Source organism: Staurois parvus, unplaced genomic scaffold (assembly GCF_062004578.1).
Source record: "Staurois parvus isolate SC_StPar_1 unplaced genomic scaffold, SC_StPar_1.0 ptg001625l, whole genome shotgun sequence".
In the NCBI taxonomy this organism is placed as follows: Eukaryota; Metazoa; Chordata; class Amphibia; order Anura; family Ranidae; genus Staurois; species Staurois parvus.
The window spans coordinates 129,230-155,388 of NW_028319421.1; the positions used below are offsets into that span (position 1 = coordinate 129,230).

Sequence of the window (26,159 nt, forward strand, 5' to 3'; positions counted from 1 at the left end):
GCAGCTACTATCAGTGATTTTGGTAGGATGTATGCTGCCATTCTTCTTCCTTTTTTTGGTGGACATGTGCGGATTCGTTTCATTCCGAATCGAAATTCGGTTTAATTTTGTGCTATTCGATGATTCGGACGTATTCGAATTCTGAATTACTGTAGCAATGAATTTAAACGAATCTGAAATAACGAAATTCGGCCGAAATTCAAAATCAAGAATAGAATAGAAAATAAAAGAATAGAAAAGAATAAAATAGAATAGAAAGAAATACAGGAAAAAAGCACAGAATAGAAAATAAAAGAATAGAAAAGAATAAAATAGAATAGAAAGAAATACAGGAAAAAAGCACAGAATAGAAAATAAAAGAATAAAATAGAATAGAAAGAAATACAGGAAAAAAGCACAGCATAGAAAATAAAAGAACAGAGCAAACAAGCAAAGAAATGAAAAGAAAAGTATATAATCAATTAGAATAGAACAGAAAAGATTAGAATGGAATAGAAATTCAAAGAATGGAATAGGAAAGATTAAAATAGAATAGAAAATTAAACAATAGAATAAAATAGAAAACAATAGAATAGAAAATCAAAGAACAGAGTACAAAAGACAATAATAGAATAGAAAAGAATAGAATCAATTAGAATAGAATAGAAAGCGTTAGTATAGAAAATCTAAGAATAGAATCAATTAGAATAGAAAATCAAAGAATAAAAAAGAATAGAATAGAAAAGATTAGAATGGAAAATCAAAGAATACAATATAAAAGAATAGAATCAATTGGAGTAGAATAGAAAATCCTAAAATAGAATAGAAAATCAAAGAATAGAAAATAATAAAATAGAATAGAAAGGAATAGAGGGAAAAAAGAACAGAATAGAAAATAACAGAACAGAATACAAAAAGAATAGAATAGAAAAGAGCAAAATAGAATAGAAAATAAAGAAAAATAATAGAAAAGGATATAATCAAATAGAATAGAAAAGATTAGAATGGAATAGCACATCAAAAATGGAATATAAAAGATTAAAATAGAATAGAAAATAAAAGAATAGAATAAGATAGAATAGAATAGAATAGAAAATCAAAGAACAGAATACAAAAGAATAGAATAGAGTAAAACAGAACAAAATACAATAGAAAATATAGGAATAGAAAAGAATAGAATCAATTAGAATAGAATAGAAAATCAAAGAATAAAAAAGCATAGAATAGAAAATCAAAGAATAGAATCAATTGGAATAAAATAGAAAATCCTAGAATAGAATATAAAAGATTAAAATAGAATAGACAAGCAAAGAATAGAAAATAAAATAGAATAGAAAGGAATACAGGAAAAAGGAACATAACAGAAAACAACAGAAAAGAATGGAGTAAAAAAGAGAAAAATAAAAAATAAAGGAACAGAATAGAAAAGGATATAATCCGAATAGCATAGAAAAGATTAGAATGGAATAGCAAATCAAAGAATGGAATAGAAAAGAAAAGAATAGAGTAAAACAGAACAAAATACAATAGAAAATAAAGGAATAGTAAAGAATAGAATCAATTAGAATAGAATAGAAAATCAAAGAACAGAATACAAAAGAAAATAATAGAATACAAAAGAATACAATCAATTAGAGTAGAAAATCAAAGAATAGAATAGAAAGGGTTAGTATAGAAAATCAAAGAATAGAATCAATTAGAATAGAATAAAAAATCAAAGAATAAAATAGAATAGAAAAGATTAGAATGTAAAATCAAAGAATACAATATAAAAAAAATAGAATCAATTAGAGTAGAATAGAAAATCCTAGAATAGAATATAAAAGATTAAAATAGAATAGAAAATCAAAGAATAGAATAGAAAGGAATAGAGGGAAACAAACAGAATAGAAAATAACAGAACAGATTACAAAAGAAAAGAATAGAGTAAAATGGAGCAAAATAGAATAGAAAATAAAAGAAAAGAACAGAAAAGGATATAATCAGAATAGAATAGAATAGAAAAGATTAGAATGGAATAAATCAAAGAATAGAATAGAAAAGATTAAAATAGAATTTAAAAAAATCAAAGAATAGAATAAAATAGAAAATAATAGAATAGAAAATCAAAGAACAGAATACAAAAAAGTAGAATAGAGTAAAACAGAACAAAATACAATAGAAAATAAAGGAGTAGAAAAGAATAGAATCAATTAGAATAGAATAGAAAATGAAAAGATAGAATAGAAAAGAATAGAATACTTTACAAAACAATAAAAATTGTGAGCTGTGCTATGGTGACAAAGGCACTGGGAAAATTTTGCTGAAAAAAAAAGAAATTTGCAATATGGTCAGGCAACTCTTCATATAGCCCATATACTGTACAATCAGGACCACATATGGATTGTAACGTTAGAATTATGATCAGATTCGTTCCAATTTTTTCAAAATAAACAAAACGAATTCCAAAAACGAATTAACAAATCGACTGAAAGGAAATGAGTCAGATAACGAATATAAACGAAATACAACACAATTCACATTTTTCCCTTTTGCACGTCTACATGTCATTAGAGTACATCTAAACAGAATGCAGGCCATACACGGGCCGAATTCCGAACGATTTTTCATCCAAAAATCGGAAACGCCGTTCGCTCGGTAATCCGATGGCGCCATCATTGATTTCGAAAATCGTCCGACCGAGTCCTAAAGTTCCCACCATATAACAGGCGAAACTTCTGTTCCTTCCAGGTCACGGCTCATGGCGCGTATTCTTTTCGGAAAAACGATCGTACGATTTGACCGTCATTGGAGTCGAAAATCGGTCGTTTTTCACAAATTCTCCAACATGCCTGATCACTGAAAAGGGGGAGGAGCCACAAAAATCGTCCGGTGCCATTGACCCCACTAAGGGCTCGTTCACACTTGGCTGTTTTGCCAACGCTTGCCAAACGCCCCTATAGCGTTTGGCAAGCGTTGGTCCGGCGTTTGCGGAGCGTTTTTTAACGCTCCGCAAACGCCGCATGCGCGGTTTAGCGGCGGTTGCCAGGCGTTTGCCGAGCGTTAATAACGCCCCACAAACGCCTATAATGCAGTTTGAGTGGTGTTACCGCTCCGCAAATGCCCCGCAAGCGCCGGCCGGGCGTTTGCGGAGCGGCACCATAGACGAGAATAGGAGGCTTCAACGCCTCCTGACTCGTCCAGAGGCGTCCGTTTTGCCGCGACGCAAACGCTCCCGTTAGAACAGCACCATGTGCTGTAATGTGCAGAATTGGCAGAGGCGTTTGGGAAGCGGTAAAAACGCTTCCCAAACGCCTCTCTGCCGCCGGCACACAACGCTAGTGTGAACGTAGCCTAACAAAGCGAAAATCGGCCGATTATACTTAGGTCTGATTTTCAGATGAAAAATCGGTCGAATTTTGACCCGTGTATGGCCGGCCTTCGTCTGCCTGGAAGGCTAAGAAGATTCCATCGCTGATCTTCTACTGAACCCAACTGTACAACAGCCACTGCAGCTTCTGGATCAATGCCCTCTGGCAGCAGCTGCATGGACCCCGCCACATGAAGACGCCGGGCTGGACTGTGTCGTTGTCTCTTGTATACCCCATGGAAGAAAAATATATTTCAAATATATTGTAAAAATATTCTTCCCAAATATATTGATAAATATTTGAAATACTACAATTTTGGCCGTATTCAATATATATAGATCAGTGTTTTTCAACCTTTTTTGTGCAAAGGCACACTTTTTTCATGAAAAAAATCACGAGGCACACCACCATTAGAAAATGTTAAAAAAAATTACCTCTGTGCCTATATTGACTATATATAAAGTAATTCTCTTGAATAGGAATCAAACACAAAGAAATTATTTTATAATTGGACCCGGGGGCCGGACCAAGAGTAGATGAATGATGTGTATGTGTCATCCATAGTAAGTATAGTAATATTCCCCCATAGTAAGCATAGTAATTCATCCCCCATATAGTAATTCATCCCCCATATAGTATTTCATCCCCCATATAGTATTTCATCCCCCATAGTAATTCATCCCCCATATAGTAATTCATCCCCCATATAGTAATTCATCCCCCCTATAGTAATTAATCCCCCATATAGTAATTAATCCCCCATAGTAATTCATCCCCCATATAGTAATTCATCCCCCATAGTAATTCATCCCCCATAGTAATTCATCCCCCATATAGTAATTCATCCCCCATATAGTAATTCATCCCCCATAGTAATTCATCCCCCATAGTAATTCATCCCCCATATAGTAATTCATCCCCCATATAGTAATTCATCCCCCATATAGTAATTAATCCCCCATAGTAATTCATCCCCCATATAGTAATTCATCCCCCATAGTAATTCATCCCCCATATAGTAATTCATCCCCCATATAGTAATTCATCCCCCATATAGTAATTCATCCCCCATAGTAATTCATCCCCCATATAGTAATTCATCCCCCATATAGTAATTCATCCCCCATAGTAATTCATCCCCCATATTAAGTCCCCAAGCCCCCCCTGTGTCAATTCACTTACCTTTGCTCCGCCCGTTCCTCTCGCCGTCTTCCCGCGCCGTTCCGGTGTAGCATGAAAATCTGTCTCCTATGAGGATCTGTCCCCCTCGACGTATCTGCGCATGTGCCAGTTTCAGGCATTAGCAGCCGATCGGCGATCTCCGGCACATGCGCAGATACGTCGAGGGGGTCAGATCATCCTGACAGTATCACGCTCCGCGGGCCGGATTAAAAGGTCTATGTTACGGATGAAATTTCAATTTTTCCCACGGCACACCAGACAATATCTCACGGCACACTAGTGTGCCGCGGCACAGTGGTTGAAAAACGCTGATATAGATAGATAGATATATGATATATTATTATTATACAGTATTTATAAAGCGCCAATAGTTGGCTCAGCGCTGTACATTACAAAGGGGGACAGAACATGTGACAGAACAATACCAATACAATGCAACACATGACGGGATTGAGGGCCCTGATCCTTGGAGCTTACAATCTAGGAGGGAGGGGATGGTGGTACAGGAGGAGATAGCTGTGGGGGATGGAGTGGTAGGAAGAGTGGAGGAGGTCGGCAAGTTAGCAGGGGGTGGGGTAGGCTTCCCTGAAGAGATGGGTTTTCAGGGTGCGCCTAAAGGAGAGGAGAGTAGGTGATAATCTGATGGGTTGGGGTAGGGAGTTCCAGAGGATGGGTGACACCCTGGAGAAGTCCTGGAGGCGGGCATGGGAGGAGGAGACCAGGGAACTAGAGAGTAGGAGGTCTTGTGAGGAGCGGAGTGTGCGTGTTGGGTGGTACTTGGATATTAGGTCGGTGATGTAGTTCGGGGCAGTGTGGTGGACGGCTTTGTATGTCAGTGATATATGATATATACATTTTTAGAAGCCGGTTCTGTGCTGCGTGTTGATATTTTGTGTTTCTATGTGTCAGATGAGTAACCTGATCGCCACGGAGATCCTGCGGAATGCAGATCCGGCGGGCCGGGCGTGTACCATCGAGAAGTGGGTGGCTGTGGCTGATATTTGTCGCTGTCTGCACAATTATAACGCCGTTCTGGAGATTACGTCTTCTATGAATCGCAGCGCGATATTTCGCCTCAAGAGGACCTGGATTAAAGTGTCCAAACAGGTATGGAGGAGCTGAACGCCGGTATTACACTTTACTTCTCTGTGTTCCGGGGTTGCCTTGTCATCCTCTGATTGCTGATTATTTTTTTGTCATATAAAGTGCTATGGCACTGTTAGTATATCAGAGAGCCCATGAGGAAATGTTCTACATCAGTGGTGATCAACGTTTATGATATCAGGGGCCCAATGTGTGGCCCCCCAATAGAGCTGCACATAAATTTCAGTAAATGTTCAGAGTCAGAGACCACAAGTACACAATATGATATAGTTAACGTCTGAGACTGCAGACAGGATACAAGAGATGGTCAGAGACTGCAGACATGATACAAAAGATGGTCAGAGACTGAGGACATGATACAAGAGATGGTCAGAGACTGCAGACAGGATACAAGAGATGGTCAGAGACTGTGGACATGATACAAGAGATGGTCAGAGACTGAGGACATGATACAAGAGATGGTCAGAGACTGAGGACATGATACAAGAGATGGTCAGAGACTGTGGACATGATACAAGAGATGGTCAGAGACTGAGGACATGATACAAGAGATGGTCAGAGACTGTGGACATGATACAAGTGATGGTCAGAGACTGCAGACAGGATACAAGAGATGGTCAGAGACTGAGGACATGATACAAGAGATGGTCAGAGACTGAGGACATGATACAAGAGATGGTCAGAGACTGAGGACATGATACAAGAGATGGTCAGAGACTGAGGACATGATACAGTCAATGGTCAGAGACTGTGGACATGATACAGTCAATGGTCAGAGACTGTGGACATGATACAGTCAATGGTCAGAGACTGTGGACATGATACAGTCAATGGTCAGAGACTGTGGACATGATAGAAGAGATGGTCAGAGATTGCAGACATGATAGAAGAGATGGTCAGAGATTGCAGACATGATAGAAGAGATGGTCAGAGACTGCAGACATGATACAAGAGATGGTCAGAGACTGCAGACATGATACAGGAGATGGTCAGAGACTGCAGACATGATACAGGAGATGGTCAGAGACTGCAGACATGATACAGGAGATGGTCAGAGACTGCAGACATGATACAGGAGATGGTCAGAGACTGCAGACATGATACAGGAGATGGTCAGAGACTGCAGACATGATACAGGAGATGGTCAGAGACTGCAGACATGATACAGGAGATGGTCAGAGACTGCAGACATGATACAGGAGATGGTCAGAGACTGCAGACATGATACAGGAGATGGTCAGAGACTGCAGACATGATACAGGAGATGGTCAGAGACTGCAGACATGATACAGGAGATGGTCAGAGACTGCAGACATGATACAGGAGATGGTCAGAGACTGCAGACATGATACAGGAGATGGTCAGAGACTGTAGACTTGATACAGGAGATGATCAGTGACTGTAGACTTGATACAAGAGATGGTCAGAGACTGCAGACATGATACAAGAGATGGTAAGAGACTGCAGACACGATACAAGAGATGGTCAGAGACTGCAGACACGATACAAGAGATGGTCAGAGACTGCGGACATGATACAAGAGATGGTAAGAGACTGCAGACTTGATAAAAGAGATGGTCAGAGACTGAGGACACGATACAAGAGATGGTAAGAGACTGCAGACGATACAAGAGATGGTCAGATACTGTGGACATGATACATGCAATGGCCAGAGACTGCAGACATGATACAAGAGATGGTCAGAGACTGTGGACATGATACAAGAGATGGTCAGAGACCGGAGACACATTACATGAGACTGCTAGAAATCAGTACTAGAATTGGGAGACACAGATTAGTGCCAGCAGGAACCCCAAGGGTTGCACGAGTGCCAAAGTGCCAGTTTGGGAAAAGGACTCTACATGGTAGTTTTAAGGGGAATTCGAGGAATTACAACTCTCCTGTGATGGTATGGACCCTTTAAAGTGGCCTGCACCTAATTCAGTAAAGCCTGGTGATGTTTTCAGCAGAAGATCTGACCAATGGGCCAGATTTAGGGAGTTCCTATATTTTGCACTTTAAAATTCTGTCACTATAGTTGTTTCAGATTTGTAAAGAATTTTCATCCCATATAGATAAATCAGCGGTAATTGGGACTATCTATGAGTTGGCATACAGAGGGACCCCAGGGCTCAGAGTTGGGCTGGGAAGCAGTCAAGAATGTGACAACCTCCCACACAGGACTCATGGTTGCTATGAATCTGGAGGCCGCCAGCATCCTAACAACCAATAACTCATATCTGGCCCCATTCACCTGCCAGCCAGGAGATTTCCCGTCTGACTGCTTAAAGTAATCTATAGACCGGGGATGCTGGCTAACATCATTACCCAAGTATGGCAGTGATCATATATGGATATTCATGGCAGTTTCCTGCACAGGACTCATGGTTGCTAAGACGCTGGCAGCCGCCAACTTCCTAGCAACAGGTGATTCATCTCATTCAGCTGCTAGGTGGGAGATTCCATGGCACACAGTTGGCTGTAAACCAAGGGGTGGGGGATGCTTGCTGAAGGCTATATTTTGATAATGACAGGTATCTCCCTGGGGATCCATCATTGATCGCTATGATGTTGTTGGCTGCACTGCCAATAGCATCTTAGCAACCCTTGATGCTGTGCTACTGGGATTTAACATGCAATGAGGGCACTCGTGTCTTCGGTGCATGGTGGATCCCGGTAGCACAGCAGCAATGGTTGATAAGATGCCTTCAGAGTTGGGCATATTGTGCTGGGAAGCAGTCATGAATGTGGCAGCTTCCCGCACAGGGCTCATGGTTGCTATGAATCTGGGGGTTAGTGGTTGGGGATTTGTCACTGGTTGCTATGACATTGCTGGCTGCACTGCCAGTGGCATCTTAGCAACCATTCATGCTGTGCTACTGGGACTTAACATTCTTCGAGGACATGTCATAGACATGAGTGTCTAAGAGAAGTGAAGGAGGTGTCAATGGTTGGACTTCTGGGGGTTAGTGGTTGGGGATTTGTCACTGGTTGCTATGACAATGCTGGCTGCACTGCCAGTGGCATCTTAGCAACCATTCATGCTGTGCTACAGGGACTTAACATGCACTGAGGACATGAGTGTCCACAGTATGGACACTCGTGTCCATAATGCATGTTAAGTCCCGGTAGCACAGTATCAATGGTTGCTAAGACGCCACTGGCAGTGTAGCCAACATCATAGCATCCAGTGATGGATCCCTGGTGCCTTTCAGCTGCCAGCAGAGAGATTACAGTCATTACCAAAATAAAGCCAATTTTTTGGTAATGACTTCAGCAAGCATCCCCTGCCCTTTGTTTACATCCAGCTGTGTGCCATTGAATCTCCCCTCCAGCAGCTGAATAAGGCCAGGATGAATCACCTGTTGCTAGGAAGCTGGTGGCCGCCAGCATCTTAACAACCAATGACTCATATCTGGCTCCATTCACCTGCCAGTCAGGAAATTTCCCGGCTGACAGCTAAAAGTAAACAATAGGCCAGAAATTCTGGCTGACTTCATTACCCAAATATGGCAGTGATCACATTTGAACAATCATGACCATTTCCTGCAAAAGAACTCATGGTTGCTAGGACGCTGGCGGCCACCAGCTTCCTAGCAACAGGTGATTCATCCTGGCCTTATTCAGCTGCTGGAGGGGAGATTCAATGGCACACAGCTGGATGTAAACAAAGGGCAAGAGATGCTTGCTGAAGTCATTACCAAAAAAATTGGCTTTATTTTGGTAATGACCGTAATCTGGTAGTTGAAAGGGACCAGGGATCCATCACTGGATGCTATGATGTTGGCTACACTGCCAGTGGCATGTTAGCAACCATTGATGCTGTGCTACTGGGACTTAACAATTACTATGGACACGAGTGCTCATACTCTGGACGCTCATGTCCTCAGTGCATGTTAAGCTTCAGTAGCACAGCGTCTGTGGTTGCTAAGATGCCATTGGCAGTGCAGTCAGCAATGTCATAGCAACCAGTGACAAATCCCCAACCACTAACCCCCAGAAGTCCAACCATTTGCACCTTCTTCACTTCTCTTAGACACTCATGTCTTTGAGGCGTGTTAGGTCCCAGTAACACAGCATGAATGGTTGCTAAGATGCCACTGGCAGTGCAGTCAGCATTGTCATAGCAACCAGTGACAAATCCCCAGCCACTAATCTACAGAAGTCCAACCATTGACACCTCCTTCACTTCTCTTAGACACAAATGTCTGTGACACTCATGTCCTCGAGGTGTGATAAGTCCCAGTAGCACAGCATGAATGGTTGCTAAGATGCCACTGGCAGTGCAGCCAGCAATGTCATAGCAACCAGTGACAGATCCCCAACCACTAACCCCCAGAATTCCAACCATTGACACCTCCTTCACTTCTCTTAGACACTCATGTCCTCGAGGCGTGGTTGGACTTCTGGGGGTTAGTGGTTGAGGATTTGTCACTGGTTGCTATGACAATGCTGGCTGCACTGCCAGTGGCATCTTAGCAACCATTCATGCTGTGCTACAGAGACTTAACATGCACTGGGGAAATGTGTGTCCATAGTGCATGTTAAGTCCCAGTAGCACAGCATGAATGGTTGCTAAGATGCCACTGGCAGTGCAGCCAACAACGTAATAGCAACCAATGATGGATCTCTGACTCCCAGTGGTCCAACCATTGACTCCTCCCCTTTCTTCACTTTCCTATATGACCAGCTTACACTTTCTAATGTTTTTCCTATTTAGCTTTGTAATAACTCTTTACTTCTTCGCAGACGAAGGCCTTAATTGACCGGCTACAGAAATTGGTGTCTTCAGAAGGAAGATTTAAAAACCTGAGAGAGGCCTTGAAGAAGTAAGTTCTCAGCGTCAATGGCAATACAAAGTGTAATTGTATGCAAATGTATGTCTCTGTATATGAACAATCAATTTTTAAATTGTATTGAAATTTTTTTATTGATCTCAGATGTTACAAACTCCAGAGGGTCACTTCCGGTAAAAACAAAAAAAAGCAAGTTATAAAATCTGATTGGTTCATGTATGGTATTTGTGAGAAGCAAGTATGGAAAATAGAAAATATAGTGACCTCTCCAGTCCTTGAGGTTAAGGGGATGGGGGAGGAAGGGTACTGCCCCCCCTCCCCCACCCAGGGGCCCTAGTGTTTATAAATTAAGGGTTTTCCAAGTGAATGGACAGTTCATAGCAAAATGAATGGGGTACAGGGGGGAATGATCTTGGGGACAATACAGTGAAGGAAATGTGTATTTTCTCCCCGGCTGATTTTGTATGTTCGCCCCTCACAAAGAAATAATCTGTCTAAAAATCAAATGTTCGGTGTATTGTAACACTGAGAGACAGAATACAACAACAAATTCAGCAGAAATGCGTCTAACAAATGATGACGGATCTGCATGTTCATGAGGGAAAGAAGGATTTGATCCCCTATCATTCAGCAGGATTTCTGGCTCCCAGGTGTCTTTCATACAGGTAACAAGCTGAGATTAGAAGCAGTCTCTTAAAGGGAGTGCTGCTAATCTCATTGTGTTACCTGTATAAAAGACACCTGTCCACAGGAGCAATCAAACCATCAGATTCCAAACTCTCCACCATGGCAAAGACCAAAGAGCTGTCCAAGGATGTCAGGGACAAGATGGTAGACCTACACAAGGCTGGACTGGGCTACCAAACTATGGCCAAGCAGCTTGGTGAGAAGGTGACAACAGTTGGTGCAATCATTCACAAATGGAAGAAACACAAAACAAGTGTCAGTCTCCCTAGGTCTGGTGCACCATGCAAGATCTCACCTCGTGGAGTGTCAATGATCATGAGAACAGTGAGGAATCATCCCAGAACTACACGTGAGGATCTTGTCAATGATCTCCAGGCAGCTGGGACCACAGTCACCAAGAAAACAATTGGTAACACACTACGCCGACAAGGACTGAAATCCTGCAGTGCCCGCAAGGTCCCTCTGCTCAAGAAAGCACATGTCCAGGCCCGTCTGAAGTCTGCCACTGAACATCTGAATGATGCAGAGGAGGACTGGTGGAAAGTGTTGTGGTCAGATGAGACCAAAATCCAGCTCTTTGGCATCAACTCAACTCGCCGTGTTTGGAGGAGGAGAAATGCTGCCTATGACCCCAAGAACACCATCCCAACTGTGAAACATGGTGGTGGAAACATTCTGCTTTGGGGGGTGTTTTTCTGCTAAGGGGACAGGACAACTGCACCGCATCAAAAGGGACGATGGACGGGGCAATGTACCCTCAAATCTTGGGTGAGAACCTTCTTCCCTCAGCCAGGGCATTGAAAATGGGTGGTGGATGGGTGTTCCAGCATGACAATGACCCAAAACACACGGCCAAGGCAACAAAGGAGCGGATCAAGAAGAAGCACATTAACGGCCTGAAAATCTGTGGAGGGAGCTGAAAGTTCGAGTTGCCAAATGTCAGCCACCAAACCTTAATGACTTGGAGAGGATCTGCAAAGAGGAGTGGGCCAAAATCCCTCCTGAGATGTGTGCGAACCTGGTGGCCAACTCCAGGAAATGTCTGACCTCTGTGATTGCCAACAAGGGATTTGCCACCAAGTACTAAGTCATGTTTTGTGAAGGGGATCAAATCCTTCTTTCCCTCATGAACATGCAGATCAGTCATCATTTGTTAGACGCATTTCTGCTGAATTTGTTGTTGTATTCTGTCTCTCAGTGTTACACCGAACATTCCATTGTTAGACCGATCATTTCTGTGTGAGGGGCGAACATTCAACATCAGCAGGGGATCAAATACTTTTTACCTTCACTGTAGGTTGTCTCATGATCACACTGTTGTGGGATTACAGAAGGATACAATCTGTGACTGTTGAAGGATTATCAGTCCAAGGGGGCTTCAAATTTGTGAGAACAATCTCTATTTACATAGGGGTCTATGTGTAGTGGTTGGTTAGAGTCCACCATTTTTGGCCAGCAGAAAAAAGATGGAGGGTCTGTTTTTTTTAAGCCAGCACAGGGCTTTTCAAGCATAGAAGTTGCAGTAGACCAAGCAACATCCTTGGAGCAGTAGTAGGGACCAGGTCTTCTACCAGACCCAGGAGGCACACATTTTGGGAAAAGATGAGGTGGACTGTCTATATAATCCACTACATCCTTCCAGACAGCTGAAATGTTGGGACAAGTCCAAGAATGTATGGAAGATGTCTCCCTTTGTCTGCCAATACTGATCTTTTTTTTTTAAATATAATGTCTGCCATGGACATAGACTCCTTCTTATTCCTACTTTCTACCTTTTTGTCTTCTTTTATATCTCCAGCTGTGACCCTCCTTGTGTTCCTTACCTGGGCATGTACCTGACTGACCTGGCATTCATAGAAGAAGGTACCCCCAACTACACGGAGGATGGACTGGTCAATTTTTCAAAGATGAGAATGGTGAGATATACAAACACATAAAAAATAGGTAACAGTCATTGATGCAAAATACTTTCTGCTGGCACCACCTAGCAGGCACCTCCCGATGGGACTCCCAAATGCTGGCTCAAAAATATTGGTACAGCTTGGGTTGAAAAGTTGGGTCTACACCCTACCCCTGCCCAAGCGGTACAAGTGGCCCATCACTGCAGGGGGCCTCTTTATAGGTCAAAACTGAAGTTGTTACATGCCAGATATTTACATGGCAGAATGACCTGGAATTTGATTTATTAGACACCTAGGCACCTAAACCCTTTCATGACCAAGGTCAAAATATACCTTAAAGTGGAAGTCCAGCCTTTCCTTAACTGAGCTTAAACCTTCTCCCATCACCCTCCTGACCTTTATTCTATGTACCTTGGGAAAGAAAGATGTCTATACTTGCCTATTCTGAGAGCGATCTGGTCACATGATCTCTTCAGCGGATGGCTTCATTGAAGAGGCGATATCGCCGACAATGGCTGCAGAGCCCGGGCTATGACATCACCCATAGATTTACTATGGGGCATCCGCTGTTGGCTGGACCTCCTCTCCACTAAAACCACCACTGACAGCTGATCATGTGGACAAGAGTGCCCTCAGGTCAGGGAAGTATACACACCTTCCTTTCACAAGGTAGATGGAATAGGATTTATAAAGGGGGATGGAAGTAGGTTTGAGTTTAGGAATATGTGGAACTTACAGTTTAACGCCTAAACCCAATTTCTCCTCAAACACTCTGACCCTAACACTGACACTGACACTAACTGACACTGACTGTAACTGACACTCACTAAACTAGACCGAGTCCTGATCTACTTAATTCTCTTCCTTCCTCCCTCTCTTTCTTTCTCTCCCCCCCTCTCTCCCTCCCTCTCTCCCTCCTCTCTCTCTCCCTCTTTCTCTCCCTCCCTCTCTCCCCCCTCTCTCTCTCCCTCTTTCTCTCCCTCCCTCTCCCCCCCCTCTCCCCCCTCTCTCTCTCCCTCTTTCTCTCCCCCCCTCTCTCCTCCCCCTCTCTCTCCCTCCTCTTTCTCTCCCTCTCTCTCTTTCTCTCTCCCCCCCTCTTTATCTCTCTACCCCCTTCTTTCTCTCCCCCCTTTCTCTCTCTTTCCCTCCTCCTCCTCTCTCTCCCCCCTCTTTCTTTCTTTCTTTCTTTCTTTCTCTCCCCGTCTCTTTTCTTTCTTTCTTTCTTTTCATTGCTTTCCTTTCCTCTTTTTCTCTCTCTCCCTTCTCCCCCCTTCTCTATCCATTCTTTTTTTCTTACTTTCTTTCTCTCTCTTTCTCTCTCTCTCTCGGGGAGAAGCAGTACTGGAAAGGTGGGGGGGCTCTTCAAAGTACTGATCACTGTGATTGGCCAGTCATAGTGATCATATGATCAGGAGCCACTGAATGAGTGCTGAGCTCAGCTGGTGCAATGACATCCCCATGCCCACAGCTTACTGAATTCATTGAACCCCATGAGCGGTGGATCTGCCCAGTGCAGACAAAGTTCAGAAAGCCTCTTAAAATGGAACTGAACTCATTCATGTAACTGTTTCCTCAAACCGTTGCATTCAGTGTATGCCGTGAATGAAAACTATTACAGTTGTTTATGATCACAGCCTGAAGTGTCATGCCATCAAATGGCTGGTGGCCAAACTGATCACATGGGCAGCACCGTAGCAACTGCAGATCAGACGGAGGCTAAGATGGCAGCTTCCTTGGCTGTAAAGGAGGGTTTAGTTCCACTTTAAGCAGCCACTTACCCCTGCCCTTTAAAGTGGACCATCGCCCTTTTTTTAATGTTCCTCTGCCTAGGGGGACTCCAAGGACTAGTAAGTTTTGTTTTTGCTTTTATTACTTTTAGTCAGGAACAATTTTTAAAGTGATTACAAATAGAAAAATTAACAAAAAAAAACCAAACATGTGACACTTACCTGCTCTTTGCTTGTACAGAGCAGCCCCGATCCTTCTCTTTTGGAGTCCCCTTCCAGCGCTTCTGACAAGCCACTTGCTATGGGGGCACTCATGTGGGCTTCTGTGCCATGTTTTGTGTGTCCATTGACACACTCATAGTGCAGCTCGGCCCACACAGTGCAGCTTTGGATGTGAATATTCGTACAAAAAGTCGTACGGAAATTCTGTGAACATTCGGTAAATGGACAAATTTTGTTCAAAAATTGTCTTTTGCATTTAACATTCGGGTTTAAAATGAATGTAATTTCTGAACGATCACCACATGCACTGACTGAAAATTCATTTGATCGAGAAAAGTTTTCATTTCTGCCCCTTTGAATTTTTCCATCACTGTGGTCGTAAACGAACATCGATTTGACCCCACTGTTAGAAAATCAAACAAATATTCTTGAAATGAAAATTCTCTAACGAACATCTATACTCGTATGGCCAGCTATAGTTCCTTACACTGACAATGGATCACTATTCCTCCCACTGACACCAATGATGGGGCACTATTCCTCCCACTGACACCATTGATGGGGCATTATTCCTCCCACTGATACCAATGATGGGGCACTATTCCTCCCACTGACACCAATGATGGGGCACTATTCCTCCCACTGACACCAATGATGGGGCACTATTCCTCCCACTGACACCAATGATGGGGCACTATTCCTCCCACTGACACCAATGATGGGGCACTATTCCTCCCACTGACACCAATGATGGAGCACTATTCCTCCCATTGACATCAATGATGGGGCACTATTCCTCCCACTGACACCAATGATGGGGCACTATTCCTCCCACTGACACCAATGATGGGGCACTATTCTTCCCACTGACATCAATGATGGGGCACTATTCCTCCCACTGACACCAATGATGGGGCACTATTCCTCCCTCTGACACCAATGATGTGGCACTATTCCTCCCACTGACACCAATGATGGGGCACTATTCCTCCCACTGACACCAATGATGGGGCACTATTCCTCCCACTGACACCAATGATGGGGCACTATTCCCCCCCACTGATACCAATGATGGGGCACTATTCCTCCCACTGATACCAATGATGGGGCACTATTCCTCCCACTGACACCAATGATGGGGCACTATTCTTCCCACTGACATCAATGATGGGGCACTATTCCTCACACTGACACCAATGATGGGGCACTATTCCTCCCTCTGACACCAATGATGGGGCACTATTCCTCCCACTGACACCAATGATGGGGCACTATTCCTCCCACTGACACCAATGATGGGGCACTATTCCCCCCCACTGATACCAATGATGGGGCACTATTCCTCCCACTGACACCAATGATGGGGCACTATTCCTCCCACTGACACCAATGATGGGGCACTATTCCCCCCACTGATACCAATGATAGGGGCACTATTCCTCCCACTAATACCAATGATGGGACACTATTCCTCCCACTGACGCCAATGATGGGGCACTATTCCTCCCACTGACGCCAATGATGGGGCACTATTCCTCCCACTGACACCAATGATGGGGCACTATTCCTCCCACTGACACCAATGATGGGGCACTATTCCTCCCACTAACACCATCAATGTGACACTATTCTTCCCACTGACACCAATGATGGGGCACTATTCCTCCCACTGATACCAATGATAGGGCACTATTCCTCCCACTGACACCAACAATGTGACACTTCCTCCCACTGACACCAACGATGTGACACTATTCCTCCCACTGACACCAATGATGGGGCACTATTCCTCCCACTGACACCAATGATGGGACACTATTCCTCCCACTGACACCAATGATGGGGCACTATTCCTCCCACTGACACCAATGATGGGACACTATTCCTCCCACTGACCTCAACGATGGGACACTCTTCCTCCCACTGACACCAATGATGGGGCACTATTCCTCCCACTGACCTCAACGATGGGACACTATTCCTCCCACTGACACCAATGATGGGGCACTATTCCTCCCACTGACACCAATGATGGGGCACTATTCCTCCCACTGACACCAATGATGGGACACTATTCCTCCCACTGACACCAATGATGGGGCACTATTCCTCCCACTGACACCAATGATGGGGCACTATTCCTCCCACTGACACCAATGATGGGGCACTATTCCTCCCACTGACACCAATGATGGGACACTATTCCTCCCACTGACACCAATGATGGGGCACTATTCCTCCCACTGACACCAACGATGGGACACTCTTCCTCCCACTGACACTAACAATGGGACTATTCCTCCACCTAATACAAAAAAGGGGACAGTATTTACTTCCACTGACACCAGGACATTTTCTACTCCCGCTGGCCACATTCCGGCCCCTTTTAATATTTCAACATTTGATTTTTGATAGTAAGGATGGACCAACGACGGGTCTTCAACGATCTCTCTTCAAAAACCCCGGTGTGTAGCCGTCTACAGACATTTTGCTGAAACGTTCCCTAAAATGATCTGAGTGTTTTTTGTTAGGGAACTGAAATTCATAAAAATGCCAAATGATAATTATCGATTGCATGGAAGCTGTTTGTTTTCAAGGAAAAACTCGTCTGTTGTATCAGTCGGTGTTGTGTCTGTCGGTGTTGTGTCAGTCGGTGTTGTGTCAGTCGGTGTTGTGTCAGTCGGTGTTGTGTCAGTCGGTGTTGTGTCAGTCGGTGTTGTGTCTGTCGGTGTTGTGTCTGTCGGTGTTGTGTCTGTCGGTGTTGTGTCAGTCGGTGTTGTGTCAGTCGGTGTTGTGTCAGTCGGTGTTGTGTCTGTCGGTGTTGTGTCTGTCGGTGTTGTGTCAGTCGGTGTCGTGTCAGTCGGTGTCGTGTCAGTCGGTGTCGTGTCAGTCGGTGTCGTGTCAGTCGGTGTCGTGTCTGTCGGTGTCGTGTCAGTCGGTGTCGTGTCAGTCGGTGTCGTGTCAGTCGGTGTCGTGTCAGTCGGTGTCGTGTCAGTCGGTGTCGTGTCTGTCGGTGTCGTGTCAGTCGGTGTCGTGTCAGTCGGTGTCGTGTCAGTCGGTGTCGTGTCAGTCGGTGTCGTGTCAGTCGGTGTCGTGTCAGTCGGTGTCGTGTCAGTCGGTGTCGTGTCAGTCGGTGTCGTGTCAGTCGGTGTCGTGTCAGTCGGTGTCGTGTCAGTCGGTGTTGGTTTCTTTTTGCAATGTTATGTTGACCATAAAATATGGAGGTGAAATAAATACAGCGTATCCAATTGAAGTTTCCCAAAAATCCTTCAGTCTTTATGTAGCGAGAGTCACCTGACACTATCGCTTGGTTTTCCTTTTTGTAGATTTCGCATATAATTCGAGAGATCCGGCAGTTCCAGCAGACTGCCTACAAGATAGAGCACCAGCCCAAGGTAAGGCATCAAATGATTTGGTTTCAGTACTAATCAGTATCAATAATATCAATTTCAGCGTGACTAAATCTCATCGCAATAGACATGTAATGAGATACAAATATAATAATAGTCTAGAAAAGAATAAACTGGTCAAAAAGGGTTTGACCTTTTTAACCACTTCCCATCCGGCCCATGTATATAAACGGCCAGACGGTGGCAGTGCAGCGGCGGGTAGTCATTTATAAACGGCCGCACCGCTCCGTGCTTTTGCACGCTCCCTGAGAGCGCGCAGCACCGCGATCTGGTGCTTGCTGTGTCCTCTGGACACAGTGGGACACCGATCGCTGTATGGGACCTCTGTGCGAGGTCCCGATCATGTGATCACTGATTGGCCAATCAGTGATCACATGCAGAGTAGTAAGCAAGATGTCACTTCTGACATCATTGCTTACTATATGTGAAATCTGTGAATGATCAGAGATCACATGGTACAGGGCTATTCACAACAGCCTTGTACCATGTGACAAGCTGTGACCAATCACAGCTCTCTCAGTATTTCTCAATGGCTGCAAGAATGCAGCCAGAGAGAAGGAGAAATGATTGGTTTTACAGCCTTTATGGGTGTAAAAGCAATCAGTGTAAAAAAAAAGAGAAATCTTCTTCACCCCAAAAAGTAGTACAGTGTCACCATGGTGACCCTGTACTGCTAGGGTGACAGTATGTAAACAAAAACATAATATAAAAAAAAAATTAAAATGTAAAAAAACATTTTTTAAAATTATAATTTTTGGTTATAAACTAATTTGGGTTATTTTTTTACTAAAAAGATAACGGAATAAATTTTGGCCAAGATTTATGAAGAAAGATTATTTATTTACAAAATTTTATAAGAAAAACACTTTTTTCCAACATTTTTGGACTTTTTCATTTATATAGCAAAAAAAAAAAAAAATCTGGGTCCGGAATGCTGGAGTTATTGAAGTTGGACACACAGGATTGAGAGATTTTGGTGGACTTGAAAATTTAATTTTTGGGACTTTATTTAATTTTATATTTTGATTTATTAATTGAGTTAAGGTTAAGAAAAAGGTTTTGAATATTAACCTTGGAATATAAGTAAACCTAAAAAAAATTTTAAAAAGAGTTTTGACATTTTATTGACACATCAATACATATTTCCCCAATAAAACAAAACAATTCTTGACAGCACGTTAGCTTGACGATACTTGTATTATTTAATTTTATGTTTTGATTTATTAATTAAGTTAAGAAAAAGGTTTTGAATATTAGTATTTGCTTTCAAGGGTGGAAGTGTGACTTTTTCTTGGGTTTAAAAGTTGGTTATTCACTCTATGAGTTATATTTAGGTTATAAGTTGCTGAGAGATTTATTTAATATATTCCAAGGTTGCCTTAAAAATCCCACTAAATGTAAGGTACAAATCTCTCTGGGGGGGGGGGGGGGGGGGGCAAAAATGATAAGTGTGCTCTAAGGGCCAATCCTACCAAAAATATTTTTTTTTTTCTGTAGATCCTAGCAGGTTAAAGCATCTACCAATGTTTTATTTATATATATATATATATATATATATATATATATATATCAATGATTTCTGTGTCTGCCTTCCCAAAACCACCTACCTGCTCTGGTTATTTTGAAAGAAGTCTCATTCTCCATTTTTTGGCTTTTCATTTATAGGAGGGCTGTTCCAGAAGTAAAGGAAAAGTGGGCATAACTTTTATATCGACTTACATAAGTTGTTAAAATTTCATAGAAGAGTAACTCTTCCTCTATAGCAGGGGTGTCAAGCTGGTGGCCCTCCAGCTGTTGTGAAACTACAAGTCCCATCATGCCTCTGCTTTTGGGAGTCGTGCTTGTAACTGTCAATCTTGCAATGCCTTTGTGGGACTTGTAGTTTGGCAACAGCTGGAGGGCCACCAGTTTGACACCCCTGCTCTATAGAGACAAACTGGGGTTTATTTACTAAAGCTGGAGAGTCCAAAATCAGACTCCCTTCTGCATAGAAACCAATCAGCTTCTAACCTCAGCTTGTTCAATGAAGCTTTGGCAATGAAACCTGGAAGCTGATTGGTTTCTATGCAGAAGGGAGTCTGATTTTGGACTCTCCAGCTTTAGTAAATAAACCCCTCGGTGTCATCTCTGCTCCCGCTGTTCTCTGCTATGTAATACAAGGACTGTACCGAAAGTTGTGCAAAAGCGGGCAAGACTTTTTTTCTTATTAATTTGCATTCAAAATTCACATGTTGGTGGAGTAACTCTTCCTCTATAGCAGGCGTGTCAAACTCCATTTCATCGCGGGCCGTATCAGTATTGTGATTGCCCTCAAAGGGCCGGTTGTATCTGTAAGAATAAATGTCCAGAGCACCCCACCTTCACCATTACATCAGATGTCAAGAATCCCACACCCTCCCTAACATCACGGTCTGGAGGAGGACCAGAGGAGGAGTGGAATCAGTTACCAGAGTCTGCTGAATGCTGAGATCAGGGGAGGCAGAGAAGAGGGGGTGCTGCAGCTGCACTGAGAGGTGCAGGATTTGGCAGAGTTCTATTCTCCTCTCTGCTGCTGAGACAAGGTGGGGGGCGGAGACAAGGGGTTACCTGCAGGAGAGGTGCGAGGACCACAGGAAAAGGTGTTCCAGTTTTGACACCTGTGCTCTATAGTAACTCTTTTTTTCATTGCAGGTAACGAATGGATTTCAAGCAGAAGCATGTGCTGTCATTGAGTTCCTGATGAAGGAGGGGTGCCGGCTGTCCAACATCCACAGCCACAGAATGTTTATAGAGATGACACCACTGACCAGAGCAATGTCTTCTGATTGGTCACTTTTCTCAATGGTGTCATCTGACACAATGCTTCTGCTTGGAATCCATCATTTGCCTGCAATGTAAAAGTTACTATAGAGGAAGAGTTACTCTACCAACATATAAAATTTGAAAGTAGACTAACTCTTTCTCTATAGTAACCCTTCCTGTATAGTAACCCTTCCTGTATAGTAACCCTTCCTCTATAGTAACCCTTCCTCTATAGTAACCCTTCCTCCTATAGTAACTCTTCCTCTATAGTAACTCTTCCTCTATAGTAAACCTTCCTCTATAGTAACTCTTCCCCTATAGTAACCCTTCTTCTATAGTAGCTCTTCTTCTATAGTAACCCTTCCTCTATAGTAACTCTTCCCCTATAGTAACTCTTCCTCTATAGTAACTCTTCCTCTATAGTAACTCTTCCCCTATAGTAACTCTTCCTCTATAGTAACCCTTCTTCTATAGTAGCTCTTCCTCTATAGTAACCCTTCCTCTATAGTAACCCTTCCTCTATAGTAACCCTTCCTCTATAGTAACCCTTCCTCTATAGTAACCCTTCCTCTATAGTAACCCTTCCTCTATAGTAACCCTTCCTCTATAGTAACTCCCTCTATAGTAACTCTTCCTCTATAGTAACCCTTCCTCCATAGTAACTCTTCCTCCATAGTAACCCTTCCTCTATAGTAACCCTTCCTCTATACTAACCCTTCCTCTATAGTAACCCTTCCTCTATACTAACTCTTCCTCTATAGTAACTCTTCCTCTATAGTAACTCTTCCTCTATAGTAACCCTTCCTCCATAGTAACTCTTCCTCTATAGTAACCCTTCCTCTATAGTAACTCTTCCTCTATAGTAACTCTTCCTCTATAGTAACCCTTCCTCTATAGTAACTCTTCCTCTATAGTAACTCTTCCTCTATAGTAACCCTTCCTCTATAGTAACCCTTCCTCTATAGTAACTCCTCCTCTTCTTTTTCATTGCAGGCAAAAAGTGGATTCCAAGCAGAAGCAATATGCTGTCATTGAGTTCTTGATGAAGAAGGAGTGTAGGCTGTCCAACATCCACAGAAAGCTGCAGAATGTTTATAAAGATGACATCACTGACAAGAGTGATGTCTTCTGATTGGTGATTCTTCTCAATGGTGTCATCTGGCACAATGCTTCTGAGTGGAATCCATTGTTTGCCTGTAATGCAAAAAGTTACTATAAAGGAAGAGTTACTCTGCCAACATAAGAAATTTGAAAGTAGACTAACTCTTCCTCTATAGTAACTCCTCTTCTTCTCTTTCATTGCAGGCAAAAAATGGATTCCAAGCAGAATCAATATGCTGTCATTGAGTACTTGATGAAGGAAGGGTCCAGGCCAGGGGCGGACTGACCATTCGAGCACTCCGGCACTGCCCGAGGGCCCGGGGTCAGTAGGGGGCCCCATGAAATGCCCCTGGTACCTTTTTATAGGCTTTTTTGGGTGTGCTTTGAGTGTGGGCAGGGACACAGAGGCCCCATGATCCCCTATTGCCCGGGGGCCCCATGAGTTATCAGTCCACCCCTGGTCCAGGCTGTCCGACATCCACAGAAGGCTACAGAATGTTTATGGAGATGACACCATTGACCAGATTCACCAATGACAAGGCATTGTCCTTATTAATGTTATCTCTGTATACATTCTGTAGCCTTCTGTGGCTGTCGTACAGCTTGCAGCCCTCCTTCATCGAGAACTCAATGACTGCATGTTACTTCTGCTTGGAATCCATTATTTGCGTGCAATGAAAAAGAAGAAGAGGAGTTACTATAGAGGTACTGTTACTCTGTCAACGTGTGAATTTTGATCGTAAATTAATAAGAGAAGAGTCTTGCCCGCTTTTGCATGACTTTTGGTACAACCCTTGTATCACATACAGTGGGGCAAAAAAGTACTTAGTCAGCCACCAATTGTGCAAGTTCTCCCACTTACAAAGATGAGAGAGGCCTGTAATTGGCATCATAGGGAGACCTCAACTATGAGAGACAAAATGAGAAAACAAATCCAGACAATCTCATTGGCTGATTTGGAAAGAATTTATTTGCAAATTATGGTGGAAAATAAGTATTTGGTCACCTACAAACAAGCAAGATTTCTGGCTCTCACAGACCTGTACCTTCTTCTTTAAGAGGCTCCTCTGTCCTGCACTCATTACCTGTATCAATGGCACCTGTTTGAACGTATTATCAGTATAAAAGACACCTGTCCACAACCTCAAACAGTCACACTCCAAACTCCACTATGGTGAAGACCAAAGAGCTGTCGAAGGACACCAGAAACAAAATTGTAGACGTGCACCAGGTTGGGAAGACTGAATCTGCAATAGGCAAGCAGCTTGGTGTGAACAAATCAACTGTGGGAGCAATAATTAGAAAATAGAAGACATACAAGACCACTGATAATCTCCCTCCATCTGGGGCTCCACGCAAGATCTCACCCCGTGGGGTCAAAATGATCACAAAAACGGTGAGCAAAAATCCCAGGACCACACGGGGGGACCTAGTGAAGGACCTGCAGAGAGCTGGGACCAACGTAACAAAGGCTACCATCAGTAAAACACTACGCCGCCAGGGACTTAGATTCTGCAGTACCAGATGTGTCCCCCCGCTTAAGCCAGTACATGTCCTGGCCCGTCTGAAGTTTGCTAGAGAGCATTTGGATGATCCAGAAGAGGATTGGGAGAATGTCATATGGTCAGATGAAACCAAAATAGAACTGTTTGGTAGAAACACAACTCGTCGTGTTTGTAGGAGAGAGAATGGTGAGTTGCATCCAAAGAACACCATACCTACTGTGAAGCATGGGGGTGGCAACATCATGCTTTGGGGCTGTTTCTCCGCAAAGGGACCAGGACGACTGATCCATGTACAGGACAGAATGAATGGGGCCATGTATTGTGAGATTTTGAGTGCAAACCTCCTTCCATCAGCAAGGGCATTGAAGATGAAACGTGGCTGGGTCTTCCAACATGACAATGATCCCAAACATACCGCCCGGGCAACGAAGGAGTGGCTTCGTAAGAAGCATTTCAAGGTCCTGGAGTGGCCTAGCCAGTCTCCAGATCTCAACCCCATAGAAAACCTTTGGAGGGAGTTGAAAGTCCGTGTTGCCCAGCAACAGCCCCAAAACATCACTGCTCTAGAGGAGATCTGCATGGAGGATGGGCCAACATACCAGCAACAGTGTGTGCCAACCTTGTGAGGACTTCCAGGAAACGTCTGACCTCTGTCATTGCCAACAAAGGATATATAACAAAGTATTGAGATGAACTTTTCATATTCACCAAATACTTATTTTCCACCATAATTTGCAAATAAATTCTTTCCAGATCAGCCAATGTGATTGTCTGGATTTGTTTTCTCATTTTGTCTCTCATAGTTGAGGTCTCCCTATGATGCCAATTACAGGCCTCTCTCATCTTTGTAAGTGGGAGAACTTGCACCATTGGTGGCTGACTAAATACGTTTTTGCCCCACTGTAATAGAGAACAGCGGGAGCACAGCTGAGACCAAAAATACCCGTAAAGAAAACTGCGAATGTCAACACACACCTCAATTTGAAATTGCTCTTCTCTTTTGCAGGTCACACAGTATCTCCTGGAATATTCAGAAGTGCTGGAAGAAGAGGGTCTTTATGAATCTTCTCTCCGCTTGGAACCCAAACTTCCTACCTGAATTTTTGTTGCACTCTCCCTGCCTGTATCATATTGTACAGACCCCCCCCAAGCCTCTGGCCGGACCCCATCATGCAGGGGTCCCTGTGTAGGGGCAGAGATGTCTGTGTCTCCATTCATCCCAAACACCCAACTGCTCCTAAGGGAAGGCCCTACACTGCCCCTACACCCAGTTTTCCCCAAAGACACCCCAAGAAAAGAGTGACCAGCATGGAGACTGAGATACCTCTCAATATGAGCACTGTCTTACTCACATCATAGGCCGTGCCGCCAACAACCGAACCATCGCTGCTGCCTCCTTTTTTGACTGGACATCTAAGGAGAACGAATCCGAGTTTTTGCTTGCAGCAGCTTACGTACAAACCAGCGTCCATCCCTTCTACCACCATGTTTGAGTGATGGGGTTCATGGTTCCCGGTGTCTTTTCACAGAGAGGTTTCAATAGCAAACTAGAGAACAGAAGGGGTTGATGCACAACACTCCCATGTTTTGTAATAAAGAGCAGATGAGAGGGCACATCAGTATTATAAGTGTGGTGGGAAGCACTTCAGAAGACAACCAATCCCATACAATGGCCGGTCTCTCCTGCCTTGGACCGGCATTGCACATATCTAGCAGATTGCTACAAGTTTGCAAGTTCTGGTCTCTACTCCAGCTTTGTCACGTTGACTTTGCGTTCGTAGTATGGGTCCTCAGTTGCGACAAACAGGATTGCACAGAAGTCCAGCGGCCCGATCTAAAGGGCCGATAACCATAGCTGCTATAACAGGCGACATTTCCAGTGCTTTATTGCAGAGGTGTCATAGACTGACGGAAGTAGGATTACGGGTATGGTGGCACTTTAAGGAAATGCAGCAAGCGGGCACATGTATGATGTTGGAAATTTTGTAGCTGGTTTGAGGGGAAAAAAAAAAAAAAATTAAATGGACTGGTCACAAGAATGTGTTATACGGGAGTCCAGCGGTGGGTTTTGAGGGGAAAAAAAAAAAATTGCAGCTACATTTTGGTTTCTTTATTTTTTGTACTATAAAGTGTTTCCTGATTACCTCTCGCTAATAAATCTTTTAACTCAGGGTTACCACCAACACAGCCTGCTCACAGTGTCTGTCAAACAAAAATGAGAAAGGAACAAATTAAACCCATCAAATTGCCAGTTTCAAAAAACAGTTACATTAAAGGCATGCCAGGAATGCAAACTGTCACAGTTGCTTGTGCTCTGAACAAAACTGCCAAGCCATCAAATAGCTGGTGTCATAACTGATCACATGGGCAACACGTTGTGTAACGGAAGCGGACCCCGACTGCACTAGGGTATT

General features: G+C 43.4%; 1 protein-coding gene across 1 annotated transcript in view; it reads left to right on the forward strand.

Annotated features, from left to right (window-relative positions):
- The window catches only part of RASGRF1 (Ras protein specific guanine nucleotide releasing factor 1), a gene marked incomplete at its 5' end in the record, with an annotated part of 154,420 nt that extends 128,492 nt beyond the window's left edge, over positions 1 to 25,928 (forward strand). Inside the window, 5 exons of the mRNA XM_089663098.1 lie at positions 5,421 to 5,618; positions 10,365 to 10,444; positions 12,897 to 13,014; positions 18,275 to 18,343; positions 24,752 to 25,928. Coding sequence (XP_089519224.1) covers positions 5,421 to 5,618; positions 10,365 to 10,444; positions 12,897 to 13,014; positions 18,275 to 18,343; positions 24,752 to 24,844 — 558 coding nt within the window. The remainder of the gene's footprint in view (positions 1 to 5,420; positions 5,619 to 10,364; positions 10,445 to 12,896; positions 13,015 to 18,274; positions 18,344 to 24,751) is intronic.
- Between the last annotated feature and the right edge of the window lie 231 nt (positions 25,929 to 26,159).